This window comes from Synchiropus splendidus, chromosome 2 (assembly GCF_027744825.2).
Source record: "Synchiropus splendidus isolate RoL2022-P1 chromosome 2, RoL_Sspl_1.0, whole genome shotgun sequence".
Taxonomy (NCBI): domain Eukaryota; kingdom Metazoa; phylum Chordata; class Actinopteri; order Syngnathiformes; family Callionymidae; genus Synchiropus; species Synchiropus splendidus.
The window spans coordinates 17,231,036-17,249,501 of NC_071335.1; the positions used below are offsets into that span (position 1 = coordinate 17,231,036).

The window sequence follows — 18,466 nt, forward strand, 5'->3', positions numbered from 1 at the left end:
AAAAAAAAAAAACCTCACCAAGCAAAAAAAAAAAGAATTTTTTGCTTGGTGATTTTTTTTTTCTTTTTCGGAAATGGGCTTCTATAAAAAACAGATCTCAGAAATGAAATCATTAGAATAATAAATGCATTCTTATATATATATATATATAAACAGTCCCAGAAAAATAAACAAGACACATCTGACATATTAAAGTTCAGAAAATACACTTTAATGAGTTGAAAAAAGAATTGATTTTATTGCTGGAAAAATGAGTAAAAACCAATGGCAAAAAAAAAGTAAAATATTGCTGCTAAAATAGATGATATCAACTATATGAACATAAAACCGAGTTCAAGTCAAATTGTCACGGTATAATTTCCATTGGCCTGTCTTCAGTCAACGTGCTTGTATAAGATCATGCGTACATATATTTCAGATTAACTGATTTATATTGGCTAACCATCAGGCAAAACATCCATGTAGTGCTACAGTGTATAAATACATTCTAATATTGTGCAAATCTTGCATATTCATAGACTCATAAGGCTGTAAGATATAAAAGATATACAATCTGTGCTTATAGAGGTTAAAGGTCGTTCCACTTTTCTTCATCGGGGCCCATATCGAGTTTCGAAGTTTGATATTTGTCGTGCAGCTCTTTTCCGCTGTGTAAACTCTTTGCATATCTGGATAACCAGTCTCTTTCGAAAGCAGCTTTGACTTGTTCTCGGAGCTGAGCTCTGAAATGGTTTTCCATCTTGATTACGAGTCCAACTCCTGCGTTGACGGCAAAGTTGCTCCCAACCCAGTCGTGGTTCCCTGTGAGAAACATATGAACTCAGTTTTGAAAAGTTGCTGTGATCAGTTTATTTCAGAATAACGTCCTATATTGAGGACACATTAGGGCCCTTTAATATATAGGTCACTTCGGAGACATTCATCTTTCTCAACATATTGTTAGTGCAGTTTATTAGTTGACCTTGGAGGTCGCATATCTGCGAATGAGAATCTGCTCCATAAACTGGAGGGATTCTCAATAGAAAGGACTCACCAATCCACAAATTATTTTGAATTCTTCATACCTATTTGGTCACATTACCTTGTTTATTAAGACACGTTTGCGGATGAGAATGACCTAAATTGTTTCCTAAAACTAATAAAACATATTGTATTTCAAATTGGTTGAACTTAAACGTTGATGTCTAAAGAAACATTTTAAGAGCTATTTTATTTACAAGAATGAAGTGAGTGCCGAAATGCACAGCGAATGCTGGACCTTTCTGCCATCTAGTGGCCAGTTTATACTGCTGCATGATGTTATTCACCATATGGCGCTTCCGCAGCAGTGTTATTGTACAACTTTATTGCACAGCTTGACACACTTACCAACATACAGAGCGTTGTCGGTCACCACGTATTTGTTGTGGTTGGGGTTGTAATGGTCGTCCTCAGTCTGCTCCTTGTGCCAGAAGAATCTCTGAGGATGTATAAAGTGGGGTCACCGAGGTCACCACCATGTGACGACTGAATGGTTGGGTCACCTACCACCTCCACCGAACAGTTCTGCAGATGCATGCATAGAGACTTGAGCGAGGCCACGAAGTTGAAGGTGAGGGGGTGAGTTTTCTCCCAGAAGCTTATTAGCAGCCGAACTCTGACCCCTCTCAGAACCACTGCCTCCCTGATCGCCTCATCGAGGGGTGACCAGTACCTTAACAAAGTTCACCAGTCAATGAGCGCTTTCATAATAAGGGTGTCGCCGGAGTCTGCACCTGGTGACGTGGTTTCCTCTGGAACGCTGGCTCAGGAGAGGGAGGTAGTCGGTCACAGATATGTAGACGAACGTGTTGGCTCTCTGAATGACATCGTAGATGGCATCGACGTCTCTTGTTCGATCTTTGGCACAGAAGAGCTCAGGAGAGGTCTGCGGAAACATGAACTAGTGACCATTGTTTCCTTCTTCCATCACAACATCTGCTTTTGGTCCACTTTTTTCGTGCATATATTTCCAACCTCCATCACCGTCTGTCTGTCTGTAACAATTCTTTGGACGCCAAATGTAGAAATGAAGACACCCGTTTTTGTTTCCAGATTTAGCATAAATCTGAGGCGATATTTTCACAGATATAGCAAACATTTGTTACAATTGAGACACTACACTTTAATGTTAAGTGTTAGATACTAAATCTAAATGTTCAATCTAAATGTTCAATCAAAATCAAAATCAAAATCAAAATCAAAATCAAAATCAAAATTTTAAATTTAAATCTAAATGTTACATTTAAGTGTAAATGTTACATTTATATCTAAATCTAAATGTTAAATCTAAATCAAAATTTTACATTTAAATGTAAATGTTACATTTAAATCTAAATCTAAATCTAAATCTAAATGTTACATTTAAATCCAAATGTAAATGTTAAATCTAAATCTAAATCTAAATCTAAATGTTACATTTAAATCTAAATGTAAATGTTAAAGCTAAATCTAAATTTTAAATTTAAATCTACATGTTACATTTAAATCTAAATCTAAATCTAAATGTTAAATCTAAATGTTAAATCTAAATGTAAATGTTACATTTAAATCTAAATCTAAATCTAAATCTAAGTCTAAATCTAAAACTGAAGTGGAGGAAAGAAGGGGGCATCTAAATCTCCACTTGGAGGAAAGGGGCAAATTAAAAATTAAAAATTAAAAATTAAAAATTAAAAATTAAAAATTAAAAATTAAAAATTGAAAATTAAAAATTAAAAATTGAAAATTAAAAATTAAAAATTAAATTTTGTCTTGGATTTAACACTTACAGAGATGAAACAATGGGACGTAACATTAAAGTGCTGTGTCTGAAATGTAATAAATATTTACTTAATCGGTGAAAATAATTCCAAAGATTTCTGCTAAATCAGGAAAAAAAAATCCCAAAAACTGCATTCTGAATGCCAGTGGTTGAGGACTTACAAGTTTAGTGAATGACATCAGCGATCAACATGTGTTCACATTTTATTGCAGGAGGTTTGAAGCACCAGTACAGAGCATCATGAGTTTACGTAGCATGATGAATGGCTGAGGCGTGCACGGCGCCTGGAGGGTGAGAAAATGGATATAGAGTCCTTTCCACTCAACTAGCTACTCAGCAAGATATCGACATGATTAATTGCCTCCATATTGGGTAATGAATTCACAAGCAAGCTAGTCCATTTTTCTTCATATTCGTGACGATCATAACCCATTTTTAAGGACTAAATTGCGGTAGGGATCAAGGGATTGACTCACAGATACATAAGCCGAGGCCTCGGCGTCATTGATTTGCAGCTCCAGGCTGTTGTGCGCTCCGTAGAGGGCGGTGACTCTCTTCGACCAGATGTTGGGGATGTAGTCCCGTTCATGCAGCTGCCAGTAAAAGGAGAAGATGCGGTGGAGGTCCAGGGCCAGGCAGCTGCAGTTGAACATCATCACACCCAATTCTTTTCTCTGTTCCACAGAAGAAAAAAAAACAGAGGTGAGTCAGTATAACAAAAACAAAAGATTCTTGAACTGAATGTGAGGTAGACGATGAACAAAATGTTTAAGCAGTGTTACAATTCAGCGATTTCAGAAGCACTTTCAGCATGTTTGCAGGATCAAACAGATTGGTCTTGAGAATATTCGGGCGTAATGTTCCACCAGGGTTTACATCTTAAAAGGCGTATGTCACCACAACCTTTTAAGAAGGATGCCATGTGCTGTTTGTAGAATGTTTTTCGCGCAAGTTCTTCTAGATCAGGGCTCTCAAACTTGATCGACTGGGTCAGGGGTGAATAGATTTGATTGTCTAGGCAACTGACCCTTGACTCCTCGATTGGGGTTGTAACTGTACTACAGAGGTGGGCAGCTAAATTTCCTAAAGGGCCACATTATAAACTGTTGTGAGGGGCCGACTGAGAAACTTGACGGAAAACACTCTCCAGTAACCAGGATGAAATGAACCATTAAAGATTCAATGGAAGGAAGGATATTGAATATAAATAAAACTATAATATTAAAAGGAAATGAATTTCAAAATATATTTTCAATTTATTTTGAGGAACACAAAAATACTCACTGAAATAGCAGATGGAAAGAAATGTCAGTCCTGAACATGTTATAATCACTGTTGAAATAGTAATGCTAAGATAGGAAACAAGACAAAAAAAATAATGAAAAAATGACTACTTATCAGTTGTATAGTTTTAGTCTGACCTCATGAGGGCCGCAAAAACACAGGCAAAGGGCTGCATATGGCCCCCGGGCTGCACTTTGTCTGCTTGGTCTGCTGTACATGCATGTTGGTAACACTAAAACAGGCTTCATTCTTTGTTACGCAGTCATAGAGAACTGAAGAAGCAGAGTACACAACATAACAGGGTAAACCATTTTGTAAAATCTGTCAAGTTATTACAAACAAAGAAAAAAATAATAGTCCAGAGAAATGCAAACTACAAACAACAAAATATCCTTGCAAAAAGCCACCAAAAATGAAGCAACCAACTGGATTCATAGACAAAAAAAGAGAACAAAACCAGAGTAGAAAGGAACATGGGGTGATCTTAACTTCACAGGAACAGTACATTTCTGACTCAGATAAAAGGGAGACAGATAAAAGGGATACAGGTGGGAACTGGAGGAGACAGAGATGCAGGCTGACTGAAATGACTGAGGTAGGTTTTCAAAATAAAAGCGGACAGCAGGAGGTGAGGGGCATGTCTGTCCAATGTGCTTCTAGTGGACAAGAGAAGCCAAATGTCACTTGGTGATCACAATGGAGGCTTTCTATTCGCACCAGATGAGTCCTAACAACACCACCCCAATATACACGATAACCTGCTTAAAGAAGCTGCATCGTAAGTAAAAAAAACTTGATTTAGGACAGGAAGCCCTGGAACTTGCATATTCTGTGCGCGCATGCAGATTTATACCTGTGTCGTTGTAATAAATAAATCACATTAATGGCCCTGTTTGATTAAAGACTTTGATCCGGCGTGTTGTTCCGAATACTTCTGAAGCTGCAGCCAAACCGGAGGAGGAGGATGAAACTGCAGAAGTTTTAGTAGGGCAGCAACACTTTTTGTTTGGGTGGGGATATGAATCAAACCATGTCGACAAGCTCTTATAGTTGGCCTCTCTGGTCAGTATTTCTGTTGAAGGAAAGGAGGAGTGCAGTCGCACACACTCCTTTTGGATGTATGAAGGTATGCAAAAATAAAAATCTGAATCTAAAACTCATAAATTCTCAGAATTGTTTTGACATTGGAGGCAAATAAGTCTTGTTCTAGGGAGTGTTAAATTCAAATTCTCGACCTCCACAACCTTCAGCCTCACCTTCACTCACACATGCTGTTTTGAGGTCAGCGCTGCAGGACGCTCTCAGCCTGACTCATTCATCCCTTCTCCTGCGCTCTGCTGTTACCTTAGAGAATGACCTCCAGTCCATGTCTGCGCTGCCGACGTAAATATGCGTCCGATCGACGACCCAAAATGAAGAGTGTAGTCCTCCTCTGGTGAACGCGGTCATATTAACAAAATGAACCTCTGCATCTGAGGAAGAAGGACTGAAGTTTATACAACAGTTGTGGACAGGGGCCAGTTGGCATTGAATGGAGTGATAATGGTGTGAGCCAGGCAGGTGGTGGATGTAGAGGCTGTCTCAGGTTTGAGTCAAGTTTAAGGCAGAGGGGGAGAAGGAGTAAAAAAATAAAGCTTTTGGCACACATAAATGAATCATGGCTGAAAATGAATAAACTTGTCAGAGCAGGCAGGGAAGCATGTTTGACAGAGTTGCTGTCTGCAGAGGTAAATCTTCATGTTTCCAAGCTTCGCTGCCTTAATACATTGAGTGAGTACAACAGAACGGCGTCAATCACTCACTGTGTGCAGCCAAGGTCTTCAGTTCAGCCGAGTTTGTCAAACCGCTGGTGATCTTAAGCCGCACCCCTCGAGATTTGAGGCCGAGCAGACGCTGGAACAAGCTCTGACCCTGAGAAACAAGATGTTCTTTGAGAATGTTCTCCTCACATTCCTCGTCTCAGCTAATTAACAGGCCACATTATCTTCACGAGGGAGTAATTGAATTTTCTTTAAAGTGGAATTAGGGTCCCCTGCTTGAGTCTGTACCTGCTTGGCAGCGCTGGACATCTGGTCCCAGGAATTTAAGTTCCAGACGGGTGAGACCACCTCAACGGAGTACTTGGCTTGATCCAGCAGCATGTGGAAGCCTGCCATCAGAGGGACATGGTTCCTACTCACCAGCAGAGAAAGCTCTTCAGGCACATTCTCCACAACTACGCCCCTGAAAGAAGCACATTTTGAAATCTGTGAACTGCATCCAATGTCCTCATATTCATCGATATCATTTAGCATGTCAAAATATCATTGATGTCGACAATACATTGTCGGCAGTTGTGCTACAGAACTCACTCACACATCACAGAAACCAAACACAACCTTTTGCTCGAGTGGCATCCAAAACACCCCCAAAATGGGGGGCTGCTAGTGAAAATGTTACTTTCCAAAGACAAGACAATGACGACTGAAATCTTCAACAGCCAGGCAAAAGAACATTTTCTCCTGACTCTTGTGGATGGGTTTAAAATCTCGACTACATTGTTGTGCCACATATCTGGACTCTTTCACTGAGTTTTAAATTTATTGCGTTCCAAGTGGATCGTTGTGGTCCGAGGTGTATTCTGGATATATCAATGAGGCTGCCAGTTCCACCCCTGATTCCATGCTCCATTGTCAACATTTCCTGAAGATTCGGTTGAAATTTCTTCTTAACTTTAATGAAATATTTTCCCTACAGACAGATACAAGCAGGCAAACACTTAACATATAGCTTGACAATAGCTTCCCTGTATGTCCAGAGTGTACCCCGTCTTTTGGCCCTAGCCCAGACTCTGACCTATGACAGAAATAGTTGGTATAAACTGAATTACTTGCATCCATTCAGCACTTATATAGGAGTTTAACTTGTGTACAAATTCAGCTTGATTTCATAAATTAGTACTTTACACAAAAGGTGTATTTATTATATTTATTTTATTAACTATTCTATTTTATTTACTTTTTAGTATCTTGATTTGGACAGTGGGAGGGAATCAGAGAACCAAGAGAAAACCCAGACAAATCTTGGCCACCATTGTTCTGGCCCAATATGACCACAATGAGACGGAGATAAATAACAGTACATATCTCAGAATCAAATTTATTGCCATGGTCAGTGGGGAGCCCACTAACTAGGAAAGTGTTTTGGAATAACATGCAGTCAAAAAGTAAATAAATAATAAAATAAAATAAAGTAAAATAAAAATAAATAAATAAATAAATAAATAAATAAATAAATAAATAAATAAATAAATAAATAAAATAAAATAACAACAAGGCTGTTCACGAATTCAACAGTCTGACGGCCGAGGGGAAGAAGCTGTTCCTGTGACGGGAGGTTCTGGTCTGGATGGACCGTAGCCTCCTGCCAGAGGGAAGAGGGACAAACAGTCCATGTCCAGGGTGAGAAGGGTCTGCTCTGATCCGACCTGCACGTCTCTGGGTCCTGGAGATATACAGGTCCTGAAGAGGTGGCAGGCTGCAACCGATCACCTTCTCAGCAGAACGTACGATGCGCTGCAGTCTGCTCTTGTCCCTGGAGGTGGTGGACAAGAGCAGACTGCAGCGCATCGTGGGACAAGAGCAGACTGTTACACCTTGAGCTAAGTAGGAGTTTAAGAATAGAGTCTGCAAGTAGCTTTTGGTCAAAGTAAAAAGCTCAGTTGTTTCTGTGTTTCAATGTTTTTTTTCACCCATTGTAATATGTTTATTGTTTATATGATTCTTCATCTATTTTGCAGTTGGAAACTCATTGATAGCACTGAGCTCAATGGGACAGTAGGAGGCAGTAGCGACCTGTAGCGCCCAGCACACTGAGTAGGACCAAAGAAGAAAGTACTACAGCTCTCTTTCTACAGGGTGATGAATCCTTGAAAAGATGAGTGGATTCAGATGGTATTCCCGAACAGCTGCAAAAGGTAAACCTCTGTTCCACACAGACCACAAGCCCTGCTCGGCAGAGGTAGTAAAAGTTGAATTTCATGTGAAACTTTCACCCCACTCACTGGCAGTCCCTGCTGCAGTTTTCCTCGGTGATGCCGTCCTCATCGCTCCCCCAGATATTCACCGATGAGCAGGTCAGCGCCACCAGGATCGCAAAGCAGCAGACCAGAGCGAAAATAGCAATGCATTTCTGCTGAGTCTGAAAGTGGCACACAAAAAGGCAAACGTAAATAATGTGATTTTATTGTACGGTCGCTGTGGAGGGCAGCTCCTCTGCGGCGCTGCGGAGGAGCTACGTTGACAGTGAGCTTGTACAAAATGGAAAATAATGAAATGTTAATGTCCCGGCTCGATAGAATCGAAGGCAGGTTTGGGTGTCTGATCAATGCGACAACAGTTTTCTCTCGACAGCAGTTTCTCTTCGATCGGCTGCTGAGGAAATCCCGAGTCCAACGCTTCCACGATTTATACCAAAGTGCTGGAGTCAACCTGAAACTTGCCCTGGCTGACGACAAATTGATGCGCCTTGGAGCTCGACTGCAAGTCAGATTGGAAGGCTCTGTCTGCCTGCAAACCACCGGCATTGATATTTAAGTGAATCCCAGCTGAGCGTGATTTTATGACCTCTGTGCCCGAGCGTTTGAGGCAACTGTCTCCTGCATGTCAAGCAATATGAACGCAGACATTGTGAGTATACATCCAAAAAAAAATGCGGTTATTATGCAGCATCCTTATTGTCTGGCCGCAGGAGGCTCAAATTTGACGTTATAAAAGTGCAGATATGCACTTCTCTTCTGCTTACTCTCACAGTTCACACCGTCTTGTTTCCTCTCTTCCTTCGTCTTAAAGAGCCGTCAACGCAGCATTCTTTTGCAAACAAGACGTCAAGTGAGTCGTGCGGGCAAAACCAGCTTGTTACGTAAAGAAACTCAAGGCTATATTCCTGCAACGCACATAAAAATGGAATATCCAGCGGTACACAACGGGGGAAATGTGTGGTAATCACTTTTCCGGCTCAAAAGTGTGTCCCAGGTAATGAGGCTAAAAAGGCTGGTGCCAGGCGGATACACCAAGTGCTCCCCTGCTGGCCACCGTGGCCTTTAAATCTTCATTACATCTGCCACATGCAAGAACCACGGCCGTGGTGACGCCCAGGAGAAAACATGGTCTCGTGATGTAGAACATAATACGTCATGAAGATTTATCTCCACCGATAAGGAAGCAGCCACATCACTGCACATGTGAAAAAAGAGGTCTGAACCAACAAACAGATTCTATTTCAATTGGAATAGAGGATCTGCTGCTGAGGACTGAGGTTGGACTGCCCTGAAGATACCATCCAAACCAAAGCAACACGGTGACCTCTTGAGGAGTGCGATCTCTGGAGGGTTTCTGATGGTGTCTGTGGAAGACGCTACAACAGTGTGGCAACTAGTTTCTTGCTGAAAAAAAAATTCTTTGAGTGTCTTCGCTGCAGTAACTTACACTTCCATCTCGAGATCCGTCCTTGGTATCCATCCTTCTGCTCTGTCTTGGATGACTGATTTCCTCAAAAGAGGGTCAATAAAGTGTCACCTAATCTCAAATTAACTTGTATACTCTCAACTCAACTTCAAGCCCTGGTATATTTTGAAGCCCCTCAGCATTGACAACACAGTATTCCTACTGGAAAGAACCCTCTTCGGTCATTTCCACACGCTGATCTAAGGGGGGATTTAAAAACAATACACTGATCACCCTCCTGAGCTCCTTGAGGAGCACGGGGATTTTAAATGTCTATGATAGAGAAGCCCTTGTCCTGCAGAACTCTCGGCACAGCAATAGAAGAGCAAAGAATGGTTACCATTCCATCAAGAGGGAGGATATTTTGCTGTCAACCAGGTTCCAAAAGTGATGCCATTTTTTCAATGATGAACAAGCAGCCTCCTCAGCAAGATCAAAACTTGAAAAAGGTCACTGTTTCAAATCTCTGTACCTTAACAGATAGAGTATGGTCATTCAGTATTGCAATATATTCACAGAGGAGCCGTTATAATTCAATAACAATCATAGTTTCCATTGCCAGATCCATACCAGCGACACATTTTTTTTCTGTCCAAATCCTGCATTTGTCAAAGTAAAGACACAGACATGAACTACAGTCTAATGAAACATGGTTTTAAATGTCACCTTTACAGGCTCCTGAGTGGTCGGTCCAGCCATAAGAGCAGCTCGCCTTCAAACTTCTACCAAAATGCTGACTTGCCACATCTTCATCCGTTGGTCAGTTCTGTCATCCTGCAAGCGCTTCACACACACTGCCTCCCCCAGCATCCTCACGTGTTCTCCTCTGGCTCCAGACTGTGTGTGTGTTTCCACACACTGGGACAGGAGAGGAGGTGGAGAAAGACCAGCCCTCCTGCTCTAGTAACCAATACAAAGCATCGCCTCCACCCCCTCCTACCATTTCCTTTGCTGTCTTCCTTCATCTGAGATAACTTAAGACCACAACTACTTCGACAGGCAGGACAGAGCGATGTTGTTCAGATGGTGTCGATGAGCCACAGTGTAGGACATCTGCAGCTTGGCAGACACATTAAGAGAAACATCATCAACGACAAATGTTAAAGTTGCTATTTGGAAACAGGCACTTAAATCTCAAATATTGTTGAGTTAAATCAGTAATTCCCTGTTAACAGACATTTTTGTCGACTCACTGTAAAACATATTCCATATATAACGACACTTGGCAAGTGCAAAAACAACTGAAGGCCTGGGGGGCAAAATGTGGCCACAAGAGTCACAGACACGGTTGAAAACTGCATCAAAAACTAGCAGAGCATGTTTCGATCATGAAATCAGGTTTATCACATACATGTCTTTAATGTCTGATCTGCAGTTGAGGAGGGTGGAGGCGGGGCAAAGACGGGCTGACCAATAGGAAGGGTTCTGTTCTCCTTGGTAACTCGGTGTTTACCTTTAATGGAGGAGACAGATGTTTTTTTATCCAGTTCTGTCTCAGGTAGGTCTGAGTCCGATTCGCCCCCTGCTGTGAAGCCTCGCAGCTCTGTGCCTCAAACGGTGTTCCTGCCGGGCAAAAATCTATTTACCACCATTGGCTTGACCACCTTATTTCTTTGTCACATCTTAGCACTACGAATCGTCGTCACCTCAGACATGAACTGATGACGGACCTCCGCCACGGCTATAACTGAATGTGGTGTTTGACAGCCAAAACTAAACATAAAAAAGTTCTGTCATGTTTATTTTACAAGGAATTAGCAAAAACAAGCTGCATAATGCGCAGCGTCTTGACTGATCCACGCTACTCTCACAACATGTTGAACAAAGTGAGAGAGATTTTATTGATGATCGAGAAGATTTTAGTCAGTGAAGTACAGATCCAGATGTCAGAAAGGATCAATGAATAGTCTGGTCATCTTCAGTAACTTGAAGAAAATCAGCGTCTCATGCAGACAGCTGTGCAGCTGCGCGATCACAGCAGTGAAAGCAGTTACTGTAGAGCGCAGCATTATTCATTTAAGCGAATCTGTCTGCCACTAAAATCAGGTGTTTATCAGCCTAAGAAAGGCAGAAACAAAACACCCGCACACATTGCGAGTCCCGGACTGCTGCGCTGCGCTCCTGTTGCCCAGCTCCCGACTGCTCACCTCAGTGTTCTGGGAGTTTGCGAAGTTATTCTTGAACGATGTTGTCCACCTGGACAGCGATCAGACCCTTTACTGCCCAGCATTTATCATGTTTGTGTGGAGTCGCGCTGTACACGTAGTTTCCGGCATCTAGCGGCGAGTCGCCTGAGGCGAGAAGCTCATCCCCCTAGGAGAGTTTCCCGAGACAATGTGCAGCTCTCCAGCCGGGGTGAAATCCGTGGCCAAAACCCGACTCGCTTGTGTTGACATCTCGGACTTCAGAGCCGAAAGAGCTTTGCCTCGAGACAGAGTCTGCAGTGTGAAACCGCCCTTAAAGTTCACTGGGTGCTCCTGGGGACCTTCCATGACTGGTGGGTTGCCATTTATCACAAAACCCAACAGTATGTAATGAACCCAGTAATAAGGCTCTGGTCCATGTTCAGGAACCTGCCTCACCTGCTACGTGACGCTCTGACATCACCGTCTGATACATCCTTGTTTTACTCTCGGAGGGCCAAATTTCTATGTTGTCCTCTGTGACCATTTAAGTAGTAAATCAAAGCAACTTTCTTCAAAGACTGCTGCACTACTGTCACAATGCAGAAAACAACAGATGCTGCTGACTGCAGGCAAGCTGCTGCTCTGTTTATGAGTCCTGTGTGTGAATATAGGAGCAGAGGGACGGGGAGAGGAGACGTAATAAACTACAAGCCAGACAGACTTTAAATACAGAGTTGACTTGATGATGATATTTGGACCTGAACACATCTCATCTGAATCACCTTAATGCAATTTAGACAAGTAATAAGCTTCTATTGAGCTTAGCTCTAACAACAACAGCTGTCAGAGTGTTAAATATGCAGGAGACAGTGGGAGAGAATAGGACAAAGTCATGGCACTAAACAACCTGCTGTGGCCGTCCTTCCCCGATCGCCCTGGCTGGGATTAAAGTCAAGTGGAGAAAGAGAGATTGGGAGAGTGGCCTGAACCTACTTCTGGGGTTTGATAAATCACGGGGTGACAAACAAAAGTCTATTTTTGTCAACCACCTGGAGAACAGCTGTCATAACTGTGATAGTTAGCAGCCAAGTAGTGATGCATTATGGAGCAGCGTGGCTAATACTTTGGTCGAGGGACTTGTAATTTCATTGATTCGGAAGTTTAGAACTGTCAGGAGTGGTTTGAAAGTATGAATGTGACAAGCATTTTACATTTTTATCCATCATTTCTAGACTTATCTGGGACATTTACATAATAGTACAGGCCTTTCTATATGGTCGGGGTGGTGCAGGTTTTAGATCCAAACAGTCAAGTACACATTGTTGAATGAGGTGTCAGTGTTTGGTTAAAACTGCGTCTCGCGTCTCTGTGAGGACCGGTTTGAAGACCCTGTAAATGAACAGGAAAAACAAAGTATCTTATCTTTAATTGGAAAAATAATTGCAATGTTTTTTGAGGCATTGTGTTTACTGGCAGTCAACACTCCAAAGTCCAGCAAAAGGTATGATTCCAAATCGATGTGCTCATTCATCTGCATAATGCCAACATTAAGGTCTCACTGCGCACCAGCAGGCCGTCCATCACACGGGGTCATAGTGAACCAATTTAAGCCGGATCTGAGGCCAAAGGGCCCAGTGTTCTTGTGCGGATTCAGCACTAAAAAATGATGAGCTCAATAAGACGATATCTACGATAAACAAGCATCATTTTGAGTCTTTTGTATCATGGAGAATAATGTCTACTTAGTTTTTCTTGACTCAGTCAGGGAAATTCAGTTCTAAATCCCAAGAGGAGGATCAGATTCAAGCTGAACTATATGGACTTGGTATTTGATATTACACTTTTGCTGATCTTGTTCAACATGATTAATGGAAATGAATACTGTTTCCCAAAAATATCATTTATCTGCAAATATCAGGGCTCATTGGGTTTGACTGGAGACTGACCATGAGCTTTTGGAGCTGCTATTATTGATGGAATATATCCTGCATGGAGTGATTGATTCTCTTCCTTTAGTGACAAAGTTCCATGTATCATTTGTGAGAAAAGATGTGATGGGAAAACCAAGGCTGCAGGGAGTCTGCAATGATGCTGTGTCGATGGACAAAACCCTCTATTATCCGCTGAGTCAGCATAGAAAGGGAACACTTTATATAGTTGCGTACTTTGCTCATTTGCGCGACAATATTTTTCCACATTTTTGGATTCCATATTATAGCTGTGTGACGGAGAACCGTCATCATGTTGTTCTGTACGTGTCACTTCATGAATGAGTGAAAGAATAACAAGAGAAATGCCATTATCGCAGCTCAACATGTAGCTTCTATTGTTGGACTTTCATTGAGCTTGGTGCCACAACGGCTGTCAGGAGTTTATAAATAACTTGTTTTGTTACAACTGGAACATTTCCACCAAACTAAATGTAATGAGTAATGGTGGAACTCGAACAAAAATGATGGATTCATTACATGTTAACAATTAATTCATCGCGATTAATCGCATTTTTAAAACAAATATTTGGCTCCAGAACCATCTCATATAGTCCCCTTCATCTTGGAAGTTTTAGTTATGACATCATGCATAATGCAGTGCCTGCAAAAGAAAGTCTATCTATAGATGTATCTTTTATTTGGATCAATGAATCATCTCTTTCTGTAATGAATTCAGCGAAATGTATCTCTTTACTTTCCACCACTAGCAATGACACCTATTTTTTTGTGTCTTTGGACCATAATAGAGCTCATTGTCTTTGGGCATTTCCCCACCACAAGTCTCCATCCTAACCCACATTGATCTGTTTACCCCCCCCCCCCCCCCTCCACCTCCTCTCCATCATTCAAAACTCTGCTCAAATGAAGAGTAGTGTGTTTACACACCCACAACTAAGCGACCCAGATTTGTCGCAGGATCAGACCGAGCCATTGATCGGCTGAAAACAAACCCTAATGAGAGCAAGCGACTGCATTCACTTAGCGTGGAAGGCTATTTAATCTGAATGATGCTGCTGGTGTCATGATGGCAGGCCAGGGGCGGACGCTGGCGCAGACCTCCAGCCACAGACAGGATGCAATGGAACACTGGTCTTTGTTATGATATGAATTATGGAAACAACCTGCAGCAAATCGATGCTGTTTAATGTTTTGTGTTGTCTTACGGTGTTTGTGTAGCAGCACTACACAATGTCATTGTGCAGGCAGAACTCTGGGGAGATCCTCAATATGCCCTGTCTTAGTTTAGAAACTAGCAAAAACTGCCTCAATGTGGCCACTTGAATTGTTTATAGAGATAGTTCGACTTGAAGATTGAGGGTCTAATTTTAGGAAATATGCAGACATATTTCCAGTCACCAGTACATGACTGTGTTATTGACCCTGTTGTGTCACGACCCACAGATCATGAGCACAGTCAGGGTGTTTGGAAAAAGAAAGAGCAGAGTTCAAAGACCCTTGAACCTCGACTGCTTCCCTTGTTCCTGAATCAATAACATGGCCAACTTCCTGTCCACTGGTGCATTGGAAATCCTCTGATGCCAGAATGTCTTTGGTCAGATTTTGTTTTCTCAGCGTTAATGCACATGTAGAGAAAGCATGGTCTTCACCCAGAGGAGGAGCCTCGCACATCCGCTCCAGTTCAGTGAGCACTGAAGCAGTTAAACATCCTCTGTGCAGGATTTGTGACACGGCTCACCTTGGCTGAGACTAACTCCCACTGGAAACAAGTCTGAGGTCCAGCCAAAAGTCCACTTATCTTAAGTAATAACCGCCTCCGACTTGGACCTGAGACAACTTGTGAACCCTTGAAATACTTTCATTTCATTGTCAATTGACAGCTAATCCACTAACCACCCAAAATCTATCAGGGAATGAATATAAAGGCTTCATTTCATCACAATGTTAAAAGACAGATCAACAACCAGGAGCCAGACTCACAGAAGGCTTTATATGACATGCTTTTTTTTACTGCACACAGATTTTTGAGGATAGACTTAAACCCAAATTCTTCTCTGAGGTGAATTGGTGGCTCTAGTTTCCAATGTTGGACTGTAAGCATGTTAAGTGAGCTGTCCAAGGTACTCGCTCTCCCTGGCCCGAAGTAGCTGGGACAGTCTCCATCCATATTGTGCATTTGCATTATGTTCACATACTTATTTCTCAGTTTGAATTCACATTAATGTATTATTCTTTAATGGAATATGTTAAAATTCTTCTCCTATTCAACAGTGATCCAATTAATAATAGATTTTAAACTTAACAAATCTAATGTTGGATATCAGAATGAAGTTTTTTTAAGCTTAAAATACACACCAGCGCAGTGTCATTCAGTCTCCACCGTCGTGGGTGTTTTGGGTAAGACATCACATTGCCTAATGCATCAGGAATTAGTGCAATGTAAAATAATCTTTTGTCTTTCATTAAATAATCTGAATTAACTCAAGTTCCAGCCCCAATTAAAGGCAGTGTAGGTTGGTTTGTTGACTCACAATATGCATTAAAAAATGTAATTATCACTATTGCCATTGCACATTTCACACAAGTGTTCACTCTTTGAGTACACGTTTATTTTTGTAGCGCCAAAAACCTTAACTACAGAAAACTATGGCCTACATCATTCTCCTGTTTTCATGGCACATCATGATAAACAACTTCTAAAAGAGAGAAAACGCGCCTCTTGGCATTAAAAATCTATAGCCCACACATGGTGTAGACTTTTGGTAGCCCAATGTGCCACGCCCTCCAAAAATCCAATTTTTAGTCGTTCTCAAATACCTTCATAAATACTTCCTAATGTTGTATTAGTGTTCGAAGAGTTGGCATTGCTCTCACCTGCTCAAGCTTGTCTTTCTGCCGGAGAAAGACGGACGCAGAGTAGCGCTGCTGCTGGGCAGCGTTGTGACTGCTGCTCTTGGCTTGGGAAGGGTGGGTCAGCGGCGCAGGGGGAGCCTCCTCTTGCACTCTCAGCCTGGGATCATTTGACAGTTCCATTGATGACCAGCGCTGGAGCGTCTGCAGGGACAGTCTGATGCTCACACGCTTAGACCCACACACGCACAAACAGAGGCTGCCCCTGTCTTTTCTTGTTCACAGCTGAATCAGCAAGCTGGAAACTCGGTGCCCAGCCTGCCTGCGGCCGGAGCACTCCCAGCGCTTCCCCACAGTTTTATTGAAAGTGTCTGAGCGTCTACCAGGGAATGCATTTCTTCTTGGGACGAGGGTTGGGAGGGGCGAGCATTCTAAATGGGAATGCAGCACTGGACTGACAGCAGCAGGAAGTAAGAGAGACAAATCAGATTGAAAGTTGTGAGGAGAGTATCGGACATGTGCTCTGAATGATATTAAACTCAATTGCTCTCGCCTGCTTATTGAATGTGCTGCGGCTTGTCCTCAGGTCTTTACGACTTCCCTAACCGTTTCCTGAGAAAGAGACGCCATTTGTTTGCTTCAAAAAAGGCTCTCACTCATTGTTGCCTGCTAAGATTGAAACTCTGAGTCTCGGCTTTCATCTCTCAACCTGTGTCTCTCACCTTTGTCGACCTCATATAACTTCATTAACCTTGCAGACATTGATATATTTAACACTGACGCAAACATTTTCGCAAAAGCTGATCACAGTTCCGTCACGACACAAATGTATTCAGGTCGTGTAACAGTCCGAGCCTGGCTTCCGCTAGAAATCGCGAGCCAAGCATTGAGCTTAAAAGATGCTGCACGCTGAGGCATCACTCATCTCCTCCATCACAGTCTGGTTCACCGCAGGAGCTGCCATAGACAAGAATTGTTTGTAGCTTCTCATACATTCAGCAAGAAGCGTCTTCTGCAGCGCTATCATCGACCCTGACTCTTCTGCCTTGCTCAAAAGCACGACGGCATCTCCAAATGTCACTAAAATGAGACTACTTCAAATTCATGTCGGTGAACTAGTCATGTTGCAGCTGGTCTGCCTCCATGTCACCGTACAAGGCCAGGATTTCATTTGATGTTGTCCATTGCTAATGGTGCTTTGGACCCCATGGTGCACTGCAACAGTTGAAGCTTCTCCTGCAATCTGGTCCTCTACACAGCAATCTTTGTGAGCCACATCAATCTTGCTCAAAGGCACTTTAACAAAGAGCTTTTCACTGCTGTCCACTGTGGATGCTGCTCTGGATCTTTCAGCTGTGCTTGAGTCAGTCGACCTCAAGAACCTAATGGAAACTCCTTTCAGATCCTCAACCTAGACCAGACTTGTGGTTCCTTCCAGAGACCAGCATCTGAATAATGAGACACTTCAACTGGACTGATGACATCAGCAAAAATACACATTTCTCTGGATAAAAACGCCTCCTTTCCAACCCTGGGTCAGATGTTTAAACAACTGCAACTCCTTCCTCTTCTGTCCACCTGCCTGCGCACCCGACATGGAAGGTGCAAAAACACAAACATGCACCCACCAATACTACTTTACTTTCACAATTCCTCCAATTTTCTTCATCATTTCTTCATCACTTGAAGAGAAATGGACCATCCATTGACCACCTGGATGTATAAAAGGACAACAGGTAACGGAATGATAGTTTTCATGATTCTTCAATCTGTCACACCAGGAATCAGAACAATCTCACAAAATCTATCAGGAAGAAGAAGAAGAAAAAGATTGACTTCAATGTCTGCTAGTAATTTCCTGCTGTGAAATACTGTGCCGCTGTTCAACCGCCCAAAGATACGGCAATATGAAACCAGCTGTGTTTCAGATTGTGTGTCAAGATAGACCAAATTTAGAAGCAGTGACAGGTGAAGCAAACCCACACAGCATCC

The 18,466-nt window shown here is 42.2% G+C and overlaps 1 protein-coding gene across 2 annotated transcripts; it reads right to left on the minus strand.

Annotated features, from left to right (window-relative positions):
- Positions 1–250: 250 nt before the first annotated feature.
- Positions 251–17,172, minus strand: pld5 (phospholipase D family, member 5). 2 transcript variants are annotated; one of them, XM_053857993.1, is made up of 10 exons: positions 16,499–17,172; positions 8,109–8,245; positions 6,115–6,289; positions 5,869–5,977; positions 5,411–5,538; positions 3,259–3,456; positions 1,755–1,906; positions 1,528–1,693; positions 1,369–1,459; positions 251–801 (listed from the first exon to the last, which is right to left on the minus strand). In XM_053857993.1, the coding sequence occupies exons 1-10, from the start codon at positions 16,655–16,657 to the stop codon at positions 569–571; spliced, it is 1,548 nt and encodes a 515-aa protein (XP_053713968.1). In that variant the 5' UTR covers positions 16,658–17,172; the 3' UTR covers positions 251–568. The 2 variants fall into 2 exon arrangements, with proteins under 2 accessions (XP_053713968.1, XP_053713969.1); XM_053857994.1 differs by lacking the exon at positions 16,499–17,172 and adding an exon at positions 10,216–10,526.
- Positions 17,173–18,466: the final 1,294 nt, after the last annotated feature.